Raw genomic sequence first — 18,978 nt, 5'->3', positions numbered from 1 at the left:
TAGACGTCACACATTGTTTATGGAAGTAATAACTGATGGAGCCGTTTATGGATTGATTTTAAAGTTTATTCAGCAACGTGAGCCAACGGTATCGTCTCTAAATCATAATACAAATTAAGATAATAAAAATAAAGCACAACTAATAGCAGCAGTGTTTTCTGGAACATTGACTGCGGAGAAGTCTGTTTCGATGTGATGCAAGAAAAAAGTTGAACAGACTTTTTTCATAACTTCATGATCATAATTTTCAGCCATAGTTTACATCTGGATTTATCCCATTTGGCTGTTTTTGGTGCAGAATTATGACACGTTTCACATCACCGACATGAAAACCTGATAAAAAATGCGAAATGATTGTTGAGCTGGGCGATGAGGCTTAAAAATAAAATCTCCAAAATTTTTTATGCTAAATTTGATTTCTGATTTTAATCTTTTTTTCCATTACTTTTAAAAATCTTAAACTCTTTTTTTCCCCCAATCATTCTTTCTGTGAGCTGAACTGAATTCAAAGTCGAAATAATTAGAAGCTGTAAGCATGCTTGTCAGGCAAGATGGCTGACAACACTCAGTCTGAACTATGGAAACTCAAAGAGTGCATTAGTGAGAAAAAAAATAAATCCAGATTCTTCAAAAATAAAATTTTATTAATCAATAAAATTGATTTATCACCCAGCTATACAGCAGATGCTTGAAAACAACTGGATACGTATCCAATTTGGTATTGCATATAAAAGTGACAAATCAGATTTGGTTTGTGGAATGAAAAGATCAGAATTGTGTCGTTCAGACTGGTAAGTCTGATAAAGGTCGCATTTGGGCAAAAAAAGAAACAAAAATCAGATTTGGGTCGCATTTGCCTGCTGTGTGAACGTAGAATGAAACACTTTTTCATGGCATTGCATAAGAACGTTAACAGTGAGGGTTATTAAATTGAATATGAAAGGATCCTGTCCATTTTTCTAAATGGAGCCACTGTTTTCCTTTTGTCCCATTCAAGGTCACAGAGGTGGTAATGATCTATGATGCGGAGAAGCAGAGGCCCCGAGGTAAAAGCTGATCCCGTTTTTCTCCCTCCCTCTCTCCTGCTCTATTCCTCACCATCTTAAATCCCATGACAAACTATTCTGGCCCAAAGTGAGAAATCACAACCCATTCATTTCCATTTACTTCACTTAAAACATGTTACCCTGCAGCAGGAGTTTTATGTTGGACGCACACTGAACTAACAAAGGCACTTAAACCAGATTGGAATAAACCCAGAATGTTTCATTAATAGAAGAAGCTCAGTTTTCTAGAAGCCATTTAATAGAAAAATACTAACTCGTCTCACCATCTCATATCACTTCATGATTGGAAAAAAAACCTCAACTCATTGTGTTTTTATTGTTTTTTCCTTCATGTGTTTTGAAGTTACTGTAGCTATTGTAGGGTTTGCTTTGTAGTGTGTGGGTTGTGACCTTGGTGGAGAACATGAGTCTTTTCCTGTGATTTTCCTCAAGATTGATTTCTGAAAAGAAATCGGTGATCAAACAGAGCAAGGAAGCTATTTATTTTAGATTTCTTACATTGAAGGACAATAAAACCTAAAAACAGAGGCTGTAGCTTTAAAAATACCTCCAACAAGATGACTTATGACATTTGTTTGTTGACTTGAGGTTATTTGTAGTTGAAGGTTCTGCATCGGCTCCTGATTCCTGATTTTGACATTTTAGTGTCCTGATTTAGGACAGTAAAATGTTTAAAATACACGCGGTAGAACGCCATTTTGATTTATTTATGGATTTATTTATTTATTTATTTATTTGCTTAAAGGGGAACTATTATGCAAAATTCATGTTTAGGAGGTTTTTATACTTCCATTTCAATTCAAATTCAATAATACTTTATTGATCCTACAGGGAAATTAAATATTTTTGTAACTCATTTTAATTCAAAATTCTTCAGAGAGTTATTGAATCTCAAATGTTCCTAAAATCAGCCCAAGATCTTAAAGAAAATCACTGTATGCATTGAATGATGTACCTATTCTAACCTGTTCAAGACACTATAATAACTTTAATGGCTCTCCATGTTTCTGCAAAGAATCAGTAATCATTTTGCAGAAATTTTGCAAATTCTAGTTACTTTTTTGTCACATTTGCTTGAAAATGTCCCTTCCACTTAATGTGACAGTGACATCAGGGCAAATGTTTTGTGTATTTTAACAGGATTCAGTTAATGTTAATGCATTGTTGTCTAAGGTTTTATGTAATGTTTTGCTTTATAGGAACGGAAGCACCAGGACACATGCATTTAAATTTAATAGTATATTATTAAATGTATTATAACGTGCACAAAAGACTACACTAAACCCTAAAAACACAGCTAAAATAAATATTTGTAATTAAATGAGTTCATTATTTTTTCTGTGCTGATATAAAGACAATTCTTCTTATGAGAAAAGAAAAATTAGAAAATCCCACATGGGACGTGTGAATGCAAATATGTATCCACAGTGGCATTAATTATACATGTTGATGTATAGCTTCATAAAATACTATCATTTTCTTTTCTTTTTTTTGTTTTATAGAAGATGTCTCTCTTATAAAATGCAACAAAACAGATTCATCCAATTAATGAAGAAATTAATGAAATGCATTCTGGGAGCTAAAAGGAACTGCTACCTGATAAGGAGACAGATTGTGGGAAAAATAGATGCTCCAAAAAATACAGTACTTAATCACAGTGTGAAGCTGGCATATTGAGAACAGTTTGAGCATCTAAAGAGGGATTTGTCCTTCAGAGCGGCGGTTCGAAGCCCAAAATCCATATGGCGAATACGAGATCGTTACCACAGGAACAATAGCATTAAGCTAAACATTTTTTACCCATTGAAAAGTTTTTCTAACCTATTTCCCGACTGCAGAATAAACTGACTTTTACATCTGTCCGGTTAAGTCATAAATAAATGATGAGCCTTTGACATGTGTCGACACTTTTAGCATTCTCCTTGGGAATCAGACTCGTCCCGCTGGCTCGGCCCGCTGAGTTGAAACAGTCACAGCTGTTTCATCTGCGCTCGTCTCACATCGCGGCGATGCGGCGGCCGCTGACCCTCTGCTTCCATTATCGCTCCGCCTTTTATGTCACCATTCATCTGCTGTTGGGAAGAACCCAGAATAGTTTATCATTGGGATTTAACATGATGTTCTGCATCAGTAACAATCATTTATTTAATCTTTAATAGTATTAACATTTTCTGGTTCTAAAACTACTTTATATATGTCTTAAAGATTGGAATAAGTTTTCTTTACCTTGATTTAGAAGTAACTTGTACTTGTATCTTAAATGGCATAGTATGTTTTCCCGTTTGTAGAAAGTTAAGTATTTTTGTAAGTAAGCCCTTTCTATTTTTCTTTCTTCTGTCCCCTTTCTCCTTGTGAATGGTTTGAATGTGATAACTTTGTTTTCATAAGATTTGTCTTTTCTCCTTTAGGTTACTGTGCATTGATAGGTAACACAGAGGTACAGGCCTGTTCTAACAGCACTTCATTTTTACTCTGAAATGGGGTCTACATAAGGTGCATCAGTTTTTAGACTGGGCTTAGACTGAGATAAGTGGTGAGAGAGAGAACCGACTTACTGAGAGTTTTCAATCAGGTTATTCTGGTGGATGGGTGCATATGAAATATTTACTGCATATATTCTAACCATATGTACTATTTACTGGTAGAAAACTGGCACCACATTTTCAATTGCACTGATCAAATTCTGCGTTTAGTGTTATATCAAAAACCTGTAATCAGTGGTTGTTTTCGGCATACATTTATTAATAAATTAAACTGTTTATTTAAGTGTCAGCAAATTGGCAATAATATCTGCAAATCCATTGTCGAGAGTATTCAGATCTGAATTTATTAAGTATATGAAAAGAATTTAGATTTTTTTTTTTGACTTGTTTGATGTTTGACTGATTTATTTAATCTGCAAAATTGGGTTTTAAACATTCTTCCTGTGTAAAGTTTAAACATATTGAAATATGTTTTTTTTCATTTGCATTCGCTCGCTATAAAGTATTATAGTCAGTTCTTGCATCTTAAATGCATGAACTGCTACAATATAAGATTTTTGTACCTCTTGTTTCCATGTATTTTAAAATATCTCATTTGTAAGATATCAGATGTTTTGCATCTTTTTCTTTTGGATTCAAACGCACCACAAAACCTGTGTGCTAAATGCAGGAGGCAAAACGGGTCAAACATGAGCTTTCCATCTTCTCTAAAATGTAAACATGACGGAAAACTTTCTGAAAGAAAGCAAGCTTGAAAGAAAGAAAAATCCAAACTATTTGGACTATTGGAGTTATTTTCATGGAGTACTGTCGCCATCTGACAGGTTTGGTTGTCTGAATGGTTAATAAGAGGCAGTTATCATGTGGAGTCCCGTCTATACCGAAAGATATTACACAAACACGCAGTTAATACATTGAATTCCTGCACCAAAGAGTTAAGAAGTGTATATAAGTGCAAGTTTAAATTGATATTCATCACTGTGAAGGAATACAAAAGAAAAAAAATACCCTGTGTCCCTTAGGGGGATCCGCAATTTTCAAAAAGTCCCTCCAGGTGTAATAAGTGTGACTGTGGGTCCATATGTAACCTTTCTATGTTCATATATATATATACATATATATATATATATATATATATGTATATATATATACTGTATATATAGTATAATATAAAAATGTAATAAATAACCTTAAAGCATGCAAAACATTAGCTCCCAATGAGAAGTTGGCAGCAGTTAGCATTATAACATTAAACATGGCTAAAATGGGCAACATTAATAATGATAGCAGTTAAAAATGTATACAAAACATAGCAAATTTACTCATGAAACACTGTACATATATAACCAACATTTTAAAAACCATTTTCTGCCATTCCAGTTTGAGTGCAACCAAGAGATTTCAAACTTCTTAATGGTGCCAGCGTGGTTATAAATTTAGGTTGGGGACGGGTCATTGACAGATGTTATTAATAGCAGTAGAGCATAAGGCGGGGAACGCCTGGCGTTGCACTAGAGGTCTCTGAAATCGTCTCGCAGGACGTTTAATTGGATCCAGGTTAGGTCCCCAAGTGGAGATGTGCTCTCAACCCAGTTCTGCCAGAACCCTAAGATAATCAGATTGAAAAGTAGATCACTGCAGCTTGTTAACACTCTGTAGAGAAGTTTTGAAGTAGTTCATTGAGAGGTTGGTGTTCCCAAAAAGTTTGACTTTGAACTCGATTCTTCTTGGTGCACTTTGTGTATTTCCCCGTGAAACCCTTTAAGCGAAATAAATAAACGGATCAGCGAGGGGAAAACTCTACGACCTGTATCTTTGTGTTACCTTTGTAAGCAGTTTTGCGAATGTCCGGTTTTTTTTAGGCTTATCCTGGCAGACTCAAAAGTAAAAAAAAAAAAAAAAAAAAAAATACTGAATTTGGGAAAGCTCGGAGAAAGCTTTAGGCATTCTACAATTTGTGTTATTCCATGTTTTTGTGATGCATTAACAATGGCTGCTGCGAGTGTGTGCTCCACAGCAAAATACCAGGGGACAGATCAAGGTGGGGTTTGGATGAAACGGCACCAACTAACAATATGTAACAATATTGCAATTTATTATTTAGGTGGAAAATTGACCTTACTGACCGACCTCATTTTGTAATAATCCCCACCCATCATCATTCATGTTTAACATATAAGCTGTTCATAATTGTTCATTTCACCAAGTATTTCTAAAGAAAAAGGTTTCCTTCAATCCCCCCAGGCTTTAGTCTTGGATTTGTGTTGCTCTGCAAGTCTGCGACGTCATCCGAACCCCAGGAGCCTCTTGCTCATCCTTGACGGATCCTCAATCTGCTGAAGCCCAATACTGTTCTTCATCTTGTGTTGTCACAACCCCCTGCTACCTTGATTCACTCTTGGTCGTTGGCTAGGTTTTGGATTTATTACTTTCGAGGCCGAACAATCAGTGGACCAGGCTGTCAACATGCATTTTCACGACATCATGGGCAAAAAAGTGTGTAGTTGTAGTTTTATTTTACCCTTAAGATCGAACAGAGGCTTGGGCGATGCGCTCTGATGATGATTAGCAGAATTTTCATCAGCAGCTTAAAAGCATCATTTAACATCCTAAAATAACAAGAATATTGGCACCACGTAACAATTTATCTTGGCTTCTGTGTGGATTTAATTGTCGCCCAAGGCTTTGTTTAAACTGACCACTCCTTTAGAGTGTTTCAAGTAGATTTAACCAAAATTTCTTATATTTGTCATATTTTCCTGGCTTCCAGTGCTAAATTATTTCCAATTCAAGTAGTTTAAAATACAATTTATCACCTAAAGGATTGGTCTAATCAGTTCTGTTTTCTTTTATTCTTCATTCTTTCTTTTATCTGTTTTCTAATGTTTTGTTGGCAGGTCACTTACATGTCAACATGTTTTTCTTTTTAATTTATTAATTTTTTTTCTTTTTGAAAAAGTTCAACTCGGTGACCTCAGTCGAATCTCCATACTGTGTCTGTTAGCTGTCGGAAAAAGCAAAAAGGAAAGTGTGAAACGCCAGGCAAAAAAAGATATTTGCATATCACTTCTGGGTGTTTGTTTAGCTTGCTGGGTTCTCCAGATGGATGGAGTTTACTGCACTCGTTGCAAGGCGTTTCAGATAGAGGCAGGTAAGCTGCTCATACAGGCAGAAACAACACTTTGTTGGTGGTGTCGCATTCGAACGCTCTTCATAACCTTTTTGGCACAGTGTGTGTCGGCACAGTGTGTGTAGTAAACACCACCCAGCTGCTGCCTCAGCTGAGTAAAACTCACCCACAAAATTGGCAAGTCTTAATCAAAACATATGATATTTGCTCCAAACATATCTGTTTCCTTGCAGGTCTTGAATCATTGGTGTTAATTTTGTTATATTTGGTCTAATTTAAAAAGTTAAACTCATTTTCTCCCTTAATACAAACAGCAGTGGCTATTATGGAGCATTGATAAACTTTGTTTTTGCATGACATAATAGATAAGGAAGTGTCGTGAAAGTCAGTTTAATTTACTAGACGTAGACAAAACCTTAAATAAAGTTCAGTTTTCCACATTTAATTGCATTAATTCAGCAGTAAAAGTCAACCCATGTTGAGAAGTAATTCAAATTGTTGAAATCTCCAGACACTGTCTTCAAGAGAAGACCTTAGAAGGCGGATTTTGTGTCTGAACCATTTCTGTGTTTATTTGTCCATATGTTCTGGATTATACAGCTTCTGGCTGACCAAATTTCAGTTTGTTTGTTAGTAGAGATTTAGAGTCATATTCAATAAATTACAATATTAAATGTTCATTTATTTCAATAAGTCGTATTATATAGTAACTTGAGTCCTGTACTGCAACATTTGGATGCATCACTGCTCAAACACGTGATTCATCCAAGACGCTTAAGAAGACGCTGTATGTTTATACATTAAACATACAGCGTTTAATGTATAAACGCTGTATGTTTATACATTAAACATACAGACTTAAACACAAAGTCAGGGATCACTATTATAAGGTTTTAAAAACTGTGATCTGGTTTTCCACCAGAGATTTGGTTAAAAACAATCTATTTAAATTTTCATTGAGGTTATGCTAATATAATAAATTATGAATTTGTCCGCATCTGTACCATTTTATATTCTGGCACCTATTCAAGTTGTATTTAAAAATGCTGTTGTAGCTGTTAACAGAACTAAAAACTAAAAGTTTATTTGCTTGGCTGAGATTATTTCTCAATGTAGAATAACTGAATATTTAACAGATTTGATCATTAAAGCTTTCCAAGATAAATGCACAGTTCTCTTTAGCATTACGAGACAAAATGGATTAAACATGTAAAAAAAAAAAAAAAGAAGACTTTCTCAATTATTATTAATGTAATAAACCCTTTTGAGGAACTGTTTGAAAGTAATTCAATACAAACATAAATTATGTAAATCCCGTTTATGCTGCTGGTTGCAATTTTTTTCTCCCATTTTGTAAACATACTTGAATGTTTACAAACATGCATTGTCTGACCTACAGAGTTTTAAAGCCTATTTTTATCATTTATAGTCCTCTACAACAGCTCATAGCGCATATTATCTGGAAATATATAAGTAACATTTCAATTAATAGAAGAGTTTTATTGTGGGTGCATCCTTAAAAAGATTTAAATGAATACATCAAAAATTAAGGCCTTGAAATGTCTTAAATGAATTGAAAATGAATAAGTTGGACTTAAATATGTTTAGACTATTTAATCTGATTGTATGTAGTTTTCTTTTTTCTTGCGGGACTTTACTGTTATGCATAAATTTGTCTGTGTGCACTGTGTTGTGTGACTGAAGGCGATTGCTGCTAATTGTAACTAGCTGCTAATATACTCTTGTTAGCTAGATAGCTAGCCAGTGTAACACAAAGTAGCTTTTTTTGCAACCATTATGTGTAAGTGCAAGTTTATCAGCAGTTAGCTGGGCGTTGTTCGTCTTCGCCATTTGCTCACTTCTGTTGCCATTTCTTTAGTCCATTTCTGTTGTGATACAGGTTTTAAAATCTGGTCATAATGGTCTTAAAAAGTCTTCAATTTGAGTTGGTGAAACCTGGAGAAACTCTGATTGGAGAGAAATTTTATAGGCTCAGGATTGTGACATCAATGAAAAGTTGAAAGGAATTTAATAAAGTTAGTTGTTCTGTCCTTGAAATAACTTGACCTAATGGGTCACAGCTGCTTGTAATTTGAAAAACCTCACCAGAAGGACGAGTAAAAACCCGAACGGGATTTTTGTTGCTAAGTAATGAGACATTAAGCTTCGGTGATTATTACGTTACAAAGATGAGTTGAAACCCGTTTAGTCGGTTAATGATTCAGCCCAACCTGTGCGCGTACCTTTGATATCCGCTCGCCTCGACTTTGCCCTCGTTTCCTACAGGAATCACAGCTCGACTTAATCCATTGTTCTTGAACTTGACTTTACTTTACGCCGGGACTAGAGGGAGCCTGGGAGATATAAGTTACAAAATTAGAAACTGGAGCACATCAAACTGTGGAACAAATCCCAGTTCTGCTGTTGGGGACCACGTAGTAGTCACGGTATCCATCACTTGTAGCTGCGGCGCCCACGGGGAGAAAATGCTCAGGTAGCAGCCGGCGGCGGCGAGGGCCACTGCTGGAAACATGTGCATGTAATTAGGTCGACAGAGAAAGAAGACGGGAAGCTGGGGAAGGTGGTAACACCTTAAAGCGGGGAGGAATTTGCTATTCGTTTTCCTCCTGCAAGGTGACCCCAATAACTCAACCCTTCAGTTTATTTCTGGTTGGCTCCGCTTGGTCTCAACCTGCTTCTTCGCTCTGGTTAGCTGCTAGTGTAGTTAGTAGAACAACACATAACTGGAGCTAATTTTTCAATTGGGATCAATTACTATCTTTTTTGACACAGTATGAAGATTCTGTTTTATGTTGACAAAAAAAAAAACTGTTCATTTGTACAATCTGCATGTTTACTGTTTATCCTGTTAGAACCAAGACACAACTTTCTCTTTACATCCATTAACTCTCCAAAACTTACTCCAAATAAATTTGATAAATTAAATCCTTTTTTAAGCATTAGCTGAAGAAAGGTAAGTTATGACATTACATTAGAATGTATTTATCTCACATAGGGCAATTGATAACAAATAAATACATAAATCTATGTTTCTCGGGTACATTTTGAGATGTGGAGCCAAAATGTTTTAAAAGTACATTGAATTACTTAATTGTGTAACAAGTACCTGAGACACATAGCCGTGCAGCTCTTGGGGCTACACATTAAATTTAATCTAAGTAGCTCCCCCACATTAATCCAATAAACATAAAGTGAAAGATTTTAAACTGGCCCAAAACGTTAAGCTTAAGCATCAGAGGTAGGGCAGGTGAAGGATTTATTTGACCCGTTTACAGGTGTTGCCAAATGTGCCCTTCTTGTCCTTCATCCAGGTGGAAGTAAAGAAGGCAGAACCTCGTGACAACAAAGCTCCTGGCCAGCTTGGTCCTGGTCAGTGGGCTCCCAGGGGGATTTTGACTGCAGCTAATGGTTGGACAGCACAGCCGGCCCCAGGCTGGCAACAGGCTTACGGCCCACAGGGTGAGTGGGAGCGAGTCCCAGAGTGAAACGAGCAACAACCCGTGTAGATATGGAACATGTTCTGTGTAAATATTAACCCAGTTTATGTAGATTAGCACTTGTTCTTGTTACCTTGAACTTTAAAGGGAACCTGTTATGCAAAATTTACATTTTGCACGTTTTTGTACTTCCATTTGGGTTTCGATTGCTTCTAAAAACGACCTAATAGCTTAAAGAAATTTACCTACGTGCTTTTTGGATCTAAGTTAAAGTATTTTGGTCTTTGGAAAGTGAGCCATTTCAGAAACCTCTCGATAAGTCACAATAAATGGGCACTGCGCCGCTACCTAGCAACATCAGCGGAGCTCTGCCTGTTACCTGGCAACCCAAGCAGAGTTCCAGCACGTTTGCTCAGCTAGTTTTACCACTGTATTCGCTGTACTATGGCTGCTTGAAGAGACAAGTGTTTACCATCCAGAAAGCATAATAGGTCACCTTTAAACATTAACCTAGTTTATGTAAGTTAGTCCTTGTTCTCATTGGTTTAAACTGTAACATTTTATCTTTTCTGGGTCTGTTTTAAACTGTGGCTGTTTTCTCTTCCTGAAGGAGTGTGGGTGTCCGCTGCCGGCCAGCCTATAGGTGGGTACCCGCTCCTCCACTGACAGACCCTTCCTCGAGTTTTCTGCATGCTGGCTAGCTGTGAAATTACTGATAGATGTGATGTGGCCATGTGATCACCAGTCTGCTGATGACAGTTTAGCAGTGCATGTTATCACTGATTCATAATGGCTGAGGTTGCTGATAATTTACTACTTGAGCCAGATGGCATGATTTCTGGCGTCACTCTGCTGTTGGTCAGGCTTGGCTTCATATCACAGCCTGCAGGTCAACCTGCAGGGGTCACTGGAGTGTCGGCCTGTCAGAAAACTCAGCTTTCAGATGCTGCTGTACAACTTAAGTTATTAAAACACAAATAAAAGCTGTTGTATAATTACCTTGAGTAACGATAACATGGTTTTACAATCAATTGAAACGATTAATTGAATTAATTGTGATTAAAAACTAATTTAACTAATTGCTAATTGTAGTAAATCAGCTGAAAACTGGTGTACTCTGAGCAGGAATTGAGTCAGAACTAAACAAAAAAATATATTTATTTTGCATTTAAGATAAAAAATTTAAAATAAAAAACCAAACCCTTTTTGCTTGTAAATGTTTTACTACTCTAGTGGCAGTTTTTGCTTCACCTGGATCAAATTCTGGGGAAAAAAATCTCTTAAGCACTTTTTGCTATCAAAATATGAATTGGTTACTTGAAAAAATAATCAAAAGATCAAAAGCCTAGAAGTATTTTTTAGCTGCAGATGGTACGTTAAAGGAAAAAAAGGAATGGTACATTATTGCATTTTAGGTAACAAAATGTTTATTTTCTTAAAAAAAAAAAAAAGAATTTAATTTAACCCCTTTCTAGTTTTCACCACAATTATGACTTTCTTTCCTAATCTGAGTTATTTTCAAAACATCTTTTCTTCCCTCTAAGATAGGGAAACATGTTGTAAGCTTCTATCATCCAGCTGAATTTCAGTGTGCAGCTACGTGTGAGGGAGGGACAGCTTAGTAGTAATCTCTCCACCATCCAGCCAATGAAAATTTCAGTCACTTTTTGATGAGAAATTGATGGAAACATGAAAAGTTACAGTTTCAAAAATGATAACCATTGTATACTATGATACTGGTAACCAGTCAATGTCTGGTAGAGTCACTGTTAAGACGATGAGAAATAAAAACGAGTCAAATCGATGTGTTCTGGGACCACTTGTGATTTAAAGAAAGTTTCTCCATTGAGTAATTGCAATAGTTGATGGATGCTTTCTTTGTTTGAGCAGGTGGGTATGTACCTTCGCTTTCAGCGGGCCGGGGAACCCCCACGCAACCTCCGTCACCCTTTAACGCATTCCTGGTCACCACGCCGGCCGGCAGCTTCGCAGCACCTCAGGGCTACCCTCAGCAGGGCTACAGCACAGCACCTCAGTTTGGTCAGTCCTTCATTCTCAAAGATTACTTACTCTGATGGCAACAACATCATTTCGAGGGGATTGTATGCAGGAATTTTGTATAAACTGATGTGGTTGAAGTCGTTTTTCTGGAGTAGATAAGCCAGCAGATGGACTGGATGTGTCATTTTAAATAAAAAAACAGAAGTTTAACCTCTTTCAGTTGTAGCGTTTAAACTAGTGAGCACATAATAAAGTGATCTGAACTACTAAGTCGCTAACCAAGTCTAACCTTAAAACTGCAGTTTGTAACTTTTATAAAAAAATATGTTTTTACGTATTTTACGTTGAAACTGATGGTTTAAGACAATCTGTGAAAAATCAAGCTCCTCTTTCTTCTTCTCCCACAGCTAACTAGGAACAATCAGTCAGGAGGGGGGTTTCAGCGTTGTCAATCACCTCCATGTGGCGCTGCTCATCTCTCCTTTTCGCTCTGCTATGCTACAGCTAACATAGCCTGTTGTGAATGCTCAGGCTACTTAGCATGGCCACCGATGATGGTGGATAAACAGTATTCCTGTGACTTTAAGTTGTTTCTCCACCATTAGCACATAGAGCAGCAAGTACATGAGATTGATTTACAGCGTTAAGACCCTCCTCCTGGCTCTGATTGGTTGATTTTGGTCGGAAGTGTATTTCTTCAGAAGGCGGTAGAAGCTCAGGAAGGAGGTGGAGGAGATCGATCTTATTACATATTAAACTGTTACAACATGGGGACAGTTTTAACAAATATTCAAAAAACATAAGTTTTTTTTTTTTTACATACAATCTGAGTCAAAACTCCTTCACAATGTGAGAGGCTGATAGTCACACAGAAATTCACTACTTAGCATTTTTCTGCTAAATGTTACTTTGCAAACTATTGACTTATGAGGTGTATTAAGTTTTTCTCAATAAAACTTTCCCACTTTCCCACACTTTCGACTTTGTTAATTTCATACAATGTTGCTTTTTGTGTTTTTGTAGATTTAAAGTTATATTTGAATAATTTTGCACAAGAACGTTTTATTACTTGTTAAGCCATGGAGCTGAAAGAGGGTGTGCTTTAAGCTGCTGTAAGGGAGTAACCTTCGTCTTATCAGAGGACAGCATGACTTGCAGACTCAGAAATGAATTAAATGCAGCTATAATAACCACAAAGGATTATTGACTCGTACGGGGTTTGTATCTGTGCTGGAAATCCTTGAAAAGGTTTGAATTACAATGTTTTCAAGGTTTGGAAAGTGCTTGATATTCAAACAATCAGTTTTGTAATAAAGTGCAATTATCTAACGTTTGACTTAAATTTAGAAAATTATTTTTACAGTTGAAACCAGATACTTTCATACACCTAATAAAAAGACAATTTTTTTTCACAATTTGAAGATAAAGCAGACCAAACTTTTCTTGTTTTACGTCAATAATAATCACAAAAATATTTCTATTTGCTAAATGCCAGAAAACTTTTAGTATTTTTTTTTTTTTTTAGATATTTCTTTCTAATTTCCTTTGTATATTGTATTTAAGCATTTAATCTGAGCAGGAACATCATTTACCTCTATACTATTTATTTGAATTGCTTGTATTATTTTTAATAGTGACTTTTTGATTTTTGTAAATGAAATAAATGTTGGCTTATATTTTTTACTTTAATGGTGTTGAAATTGAAGAGTGTCTAATTCTGAGTCCAGTCAGGTGTGCAGGGTGTGAGAGACATTTAAAAACATTACATTTGTTATATTTTACTTTACCTTTTCCCTGCTATCAGCACACATTTTAACAGTAATAAATTATATGTAATGGTGAATTGAAACAGTTTTTTTTTTTAGTACATTTTATTGTTTTTATCTCTAACATCTGGTGCTAGAAAAGTTTTGAAAACTTACCTGGGAGTTGGGAAAAGTTTACGAACCAGCTCATGTTGGTGTTTTTGATAGTAGTTATGTTAATGTTTTGTAAATGATCTTCAACAAATCTTTAAAATAACTTCAACAAACCAGAGAATTAATTATTTAAAACTTATTAATGTGTGAATTCTCTTAAGATGTATCCTGAAGCCTTTTCTTTTCAAACAGTGAGGACAATTTTGAGAAGATTTTCCTTCAGAAGATCAAACTTCAGAATAAAATCGTCTATTATTTGTTTACTTCCAGGTTTATATAACTGGAGATGTTTGTTTACATGAGCATTTAAGGTAGAGAAACAAACGGACCTCTGGAGACGGCTCACTGCGGTTATCTGATCGTCTCCAACAGGTTACAGTTTCGGCACACCCCAGGCAGACCAGTACGCTCCGCAGGTTCCTCCTCCTCCCACCACACCAGGAACGGCAACCCTGGGCTTTGCCCCCGCAACCACGCCAACTCAGGACTTGAGCAAGGCTCCCACAGGGCAGCCTGATTTTCCTTACAGCCAGTATGGTAAGAAAATCCTTAAGGAAGGAAGGAAGTGTCCTGCACGTTTTCTGTCCCTTTTTGATTTATTGTTGTTTTTTTAATCGTTCCTTTGAATCCTGCACATCTTCCCAAATACACTCCAACCTGGTGCAACATCTGAGTTCATTACAGCAGCAGGAGCTTGCTCTTTGGTCCCATTTAGCTTGGACATCCATACATGCTTACTGCGTACATGAACACCTCTGGCTCTGCTGTGGAGACGCTGCTGACGTTTTGCTGTTTCCAGGAATCCTCGGCAATCATTTCTGTCCAGTTCTCCCAGCTGGGCTGTGCTTTGGTTTTTAAAGATTGGTAGGTCTTAGTTGGGTTTGAATTAGATCATCCTGCCTTGCAATGTGTTTTGTTTGTTTTTTTGTTTTTTTTTAAGGGCTTCTTCATGCTCTGTGTGCTGGATGTGATTTGATCCCAATACTACCACTTCTTATATTAACTCTTCCACCTTCTTCCTCCCTTACTCTTGGCATGGTTGTTTTAGAGGAGCAATTGCATGACAGTAACACCTTTTTTAAAAAGAAATTTCTGATTAAATTCGCTTTCTTAGCAAAGTTTAGGGCTGGAACTTTTATTCTATTAATCGATTATTTTGACAGTTTAATTGGATAAAAAAATTGGCACCTTCTAGAGATTTTTTTTTATTTAGCCACTTATGCCTTTTTATACAATATTGGAAATGTACTAAAATGCAAATAACTATTCAATTCTATTAATTGAGAAAATGAACATTTTATTGCCTAAAATGCAATAAATTAGCGACATAGCATTAACACACACTCAATTTTCAGTTTTATTTTTTATTTATTGCAGAATTTGAACCAGGTAAAGCTAAATCTATTCCAGTTGAGTCCTGGGTAGAAAATATTTACAGACAGAATTTTTTTTAAGTCTTCTATGCAAAATGTATATATTCTTTTCAAAAAGCTTTGGCTTAATTACGGCTCTTTGTTTCAGCAAATGGCCTCCTTTTGAGTCTGTATGCTCCAATTAACAATTGATTACTAAATTAATTTGACAATTGTTTAAATAATGAATTAATCACAATAAATCCGATTCATTAATTCAGACTAAAAGTTGTATATTTTCAGTTGCACTGATCAGGTTTTTCTTGACCAATACCGATTTTGGATTTTTCCAGATCTGAATTTCTTGTCATTAAGTTGGAATCTGTGCTTTTTAATTTTTTTATATCATTTTCCATCCCACAGAAAAAAAGATACATCCTCTTATTGCTAAATTTTGTGTTTATCTTTATTTTAAGTAAAATGGTAGTTCTTTAAAAATGACGACAAATTTCCTTGAGTAGATATTAATCTGAAATTGCAAGTTGTCTTTTTTTCAAAAAGTCATGACATTTGTAGCTCTAACCAAGTTTTATTTTGCTGGCCTGAAATTAAAAAGTTGCAGAGTTTTAAATTAGAGGTACTAGCTTTGAATCAAAGAGAAAATAGATGAATTGCAAGGTTATCCTCATTTATGCATTTATCAAAGCAAATGTCACGTTAAAATCTTAAAAAGAGCTTCAAAGTACATATTGTGATGCATTTATAGACTGAAAACTGGGGGAAATTATAGTTTTGATGCTTCTAATGAACAAGGATCTAATTTCTGGCCAGTTGGTGCATCTCTAAAAGTAAAATTTTTGCTAGATGTGTAGAGTTTCACAAGTTCATCTGAAAGTTACATTAATCTTTACTAAAGTAGTAAACTAGTTACATTAGAGTAAGCAGTTATGCTGATATGTAGGGAATCAAAATTCCTACTTCTTGATTATTTTTTATTTTTTAAAGACAATGCGGTAGCTGTAATTACCTGAAAATCTAACACTCATATAGCTTTAAAATAAACGGAAATGCAGTGAAAACCTGGCTTCCATAGCGACATGAAGGCGATCGGATAAAAGACGTTCATGTAGAAGATGCTTCGGTTTTCTGTCTGCTGGTATTTTCACTCTGACTTGGCTTTCAGCTGCTTGAATCTGCTGAGTTCACGTTTGAAGCAGTCATGTGACCGCTGTCAGTCATGGCAGGTGTCCATCTTGTTCAGTGTTTCCTGCTTGTGCTGGGCGTCCCATTCACCTTTTTTGCTTTAAATGTTTGCAGAACCGGTAGAAACTACTAGACCTTTTGTGTGATGTGGTGCTGTTGATGTTAAATCCTTAAGTGTTTGTAGAAAAGAGTAGCTAACACTGGAGCTAACATTATTTATTTGTAAGGGTTTTGTTTAGTTTGTGTTTGACTCAGGGGAAGTGATGAAGGTTTAGTCAGGATTAAGCCAGTGGGGATGCATATTAAATATTTTCAGCAACAAAATCCCTAAATAAGAGTTTAAAACCCCATGAATGATTTATTCACTTTGATTTTAGTATTTTTCCAAATTTACACACATTTACTCACTAAACATTCATGTTAACCGTTTATGAAAGAACAGTTTCATCTTAAATTTAGGAACAGACCAGATATTTTATTTCTTGTTTTTGGTGAAGTTGATATTGGCCAAACGCTCACCCATTACCACATCTTACCTTTTTTTAATTAAAAGGATAACCAAGAATATTTTTGGTTATTAAGATAAAATCTAAATTAATCTCTACTGAGATTCCAAATAGTCAATTTAGACTAATTCTTGGATATTTTTCTCACAATGTTAATAAATTAGAATATAATTGATAAATGTAGACTAGTTGAACTCAAAGGGCCTTACTTGGTGATATTTTTCAAATAAATTATATTTCATTTTGATTTTTATAAGAGCTACTTCTCTGTGCAGAAAGCTGTTAAAGGCTTACTGGAGGAATGTTGTTGTGATGACTTCCTGGAGGCGGCGAAAGAGTAAGAGCTTCTTAAAGAGACGGAGGCCCAATTTCAAGGCATTAAATTGCAAAGTCAAATTCTTACTTGTTTGATGAATGTACATCATTTTTTATAAAAGCTTTTAGATGGCACTACGTGCGTCGCCCCTTTAACACAAAGAAATAAATATTCCCAATAACCTGTAAGTTGATTTGATTCAAGGGTTTGAATCTCACACAAATCCTTAAATGGATTTTTGTTCACAATCTTCTCAAGCCTGCAGTTACCTCTGGTGGACATTTCACCACAATTTTTCCTTCCACTCAACTTTTCAATTAATATGCTTTCAAGCATTCTGTAAATGGTGAGCCTTCTTAGCAACAACCATTTGCACCTTAACTTCTTTGTGGAGATCGTCAAGGACTGTTTGTCAGTCACAGTAACAGCCCATGATTGTTTTGGCAATAATAATCACATTTTCTGAGAAACTGAATTTTAGGTTTTCATTTGCTTTGAGCCATAATCCTAAAAGATTTGAGATTAAAAACATGAAATACCTCACTTTGCATGTAAAATCTATATAAAATGTCATTTTAAATTAAATTACTGAGATAAATTAACTCTTAATTTAGGTTCAAATATACTGAAATGCGGGTAATTTGTTGAATAAAATTTTAGCTACAAACAATTCTTAAAGATGTTTAGATTGATCTGTAGATGTAATCGCAGAAAGATTTCTATGTGTCATTTCAAACCAACTGAACAATCATGTTTATGCTCTATCAAGAACACATTTTACAGTGAACAGTTTGAGATTTTTTAAAATCTAAATTACAGCCTGGTTTAGTATAATTCATGTTTGCTTTTTGAGGCAAAAAGAAGCTGAAATTTCTAATTGTTGAATGTACGTTAGCCTGCCCCCAAGTGGTAGAAATACACCATGACATGTAGATGAGCATTGGCATTGTAAACTGCACTTTTTTCAAATGGCTAAAGCAGATAAATTTGAAATGAAACCACACAAAGATAATTTCCCACTGGCTGATCACAACAAAAACCTTAAACATTTATCTTTAATGTAAGATATTTCTTTAGAAAGAGACCCCAAGCACTTACTTTTGGCATGATTTTCAGTCCTTCCTAACCAGCAGACGATACAGAAAGGTAGAGCAGAGTAAAACGCGGAGCCAGTGAGTGAGCATAGATGTACACAGTTAGTGAGGGAACTATAATAAGGTAGTCAGCCAGCACAATCTGGGTTCAGTCAACCTGGTCTCCTCATCTCCCTGATAGGCCTGGGTAACTACCCTCAGGACCCCTCTGCCTACGGTCCAACGCGTCCTTCTCACAGTTATGGTCAGGATGAGCAGGGAGGATATAGTGCAGGTAGGTGCCAGCATCGCCTTCTCCAACAAAAAGAAGCATTTATTTTCTTCACTACTTCAGTTCTTATAGAGCTGCAGCTTGATTGTTTGGCCCTGTGTGTGTTGTATTTTGCATGTACATTTTTGCATGTACATACAAATTACCGCGTGCCTTCTTGTATAGTTAAGCCCGGCTA

The 18,978-nt window shown here is 35.8% G+C and overlaps 1 protein-coding gene across 4 annotated transcripts in view; it reads left to right on the top strand.

Annotated features, from left to right (window-relative positions):
- The window catches only part of dazap1 (DAZ associated protein 1), a 33,846-nt gene that overhangs the window by 10,163 nt on the left and 4,705 nt on the right, over positions 1–18,978 (top strand). The window contains exons 6-13 of one of the 4 annotated variants that reach the window (XM_032572787.1): positions 998–1,046; positions 5,964–6,046; positions 10,013–10,160; positions 10,749–10,781; positions 12,029–12,178; positions 14,431–14,595; positions 14,858–14,922; positions 18,711–18,792. In XM_032572787.1, coding sequence (XP_032428678.1) covers positions 998–1,046; positions 5,964–6,046; positions 10,013–10,160; positions 10,749–10,781; positions 12,029–12,178; positions 14,431–14,595; positions 14,858–14,916 — 687 coding nt within the window. In that variant the 3' untranslated portion in view covers positions 14,917–14,922; positions 18,711–18,792. Of the gene's footprint in view, positions 1–997; positions 1,047–5,963; positions 6,047–10,012; positions 10,161–10,748; positions 10,782–12,028; positions 12,179–14,430; positions 14,596–14,857; positions 14,923–18,710; positions 18,804–18,978 lie in introns of those variants that run through there. The other 3 variants (XM_032572784.1, XM_032572786.1, XM_032572785.1) reach the window with 3 other exon arrangements.

Source organism: Xiphophorus hellerii, chromosome 9, assembly GCF_003331165.1.
Source record: "Xiphophorus hellerii strain 12219 chromosome 9, Xiphophorus_hellerii-4.1, whole genome shotgun sequence".
Lineage (NCBI taxonomy): Eukaryota > Metazoa > Chordata > Actinopteri > Cyprinodontiformes > Poeciliidae > Xiphophorus > Xiphophorus hellerii.
This window is presented reverse-complemented; position numbering and strand designations above follow the sequence as displayed.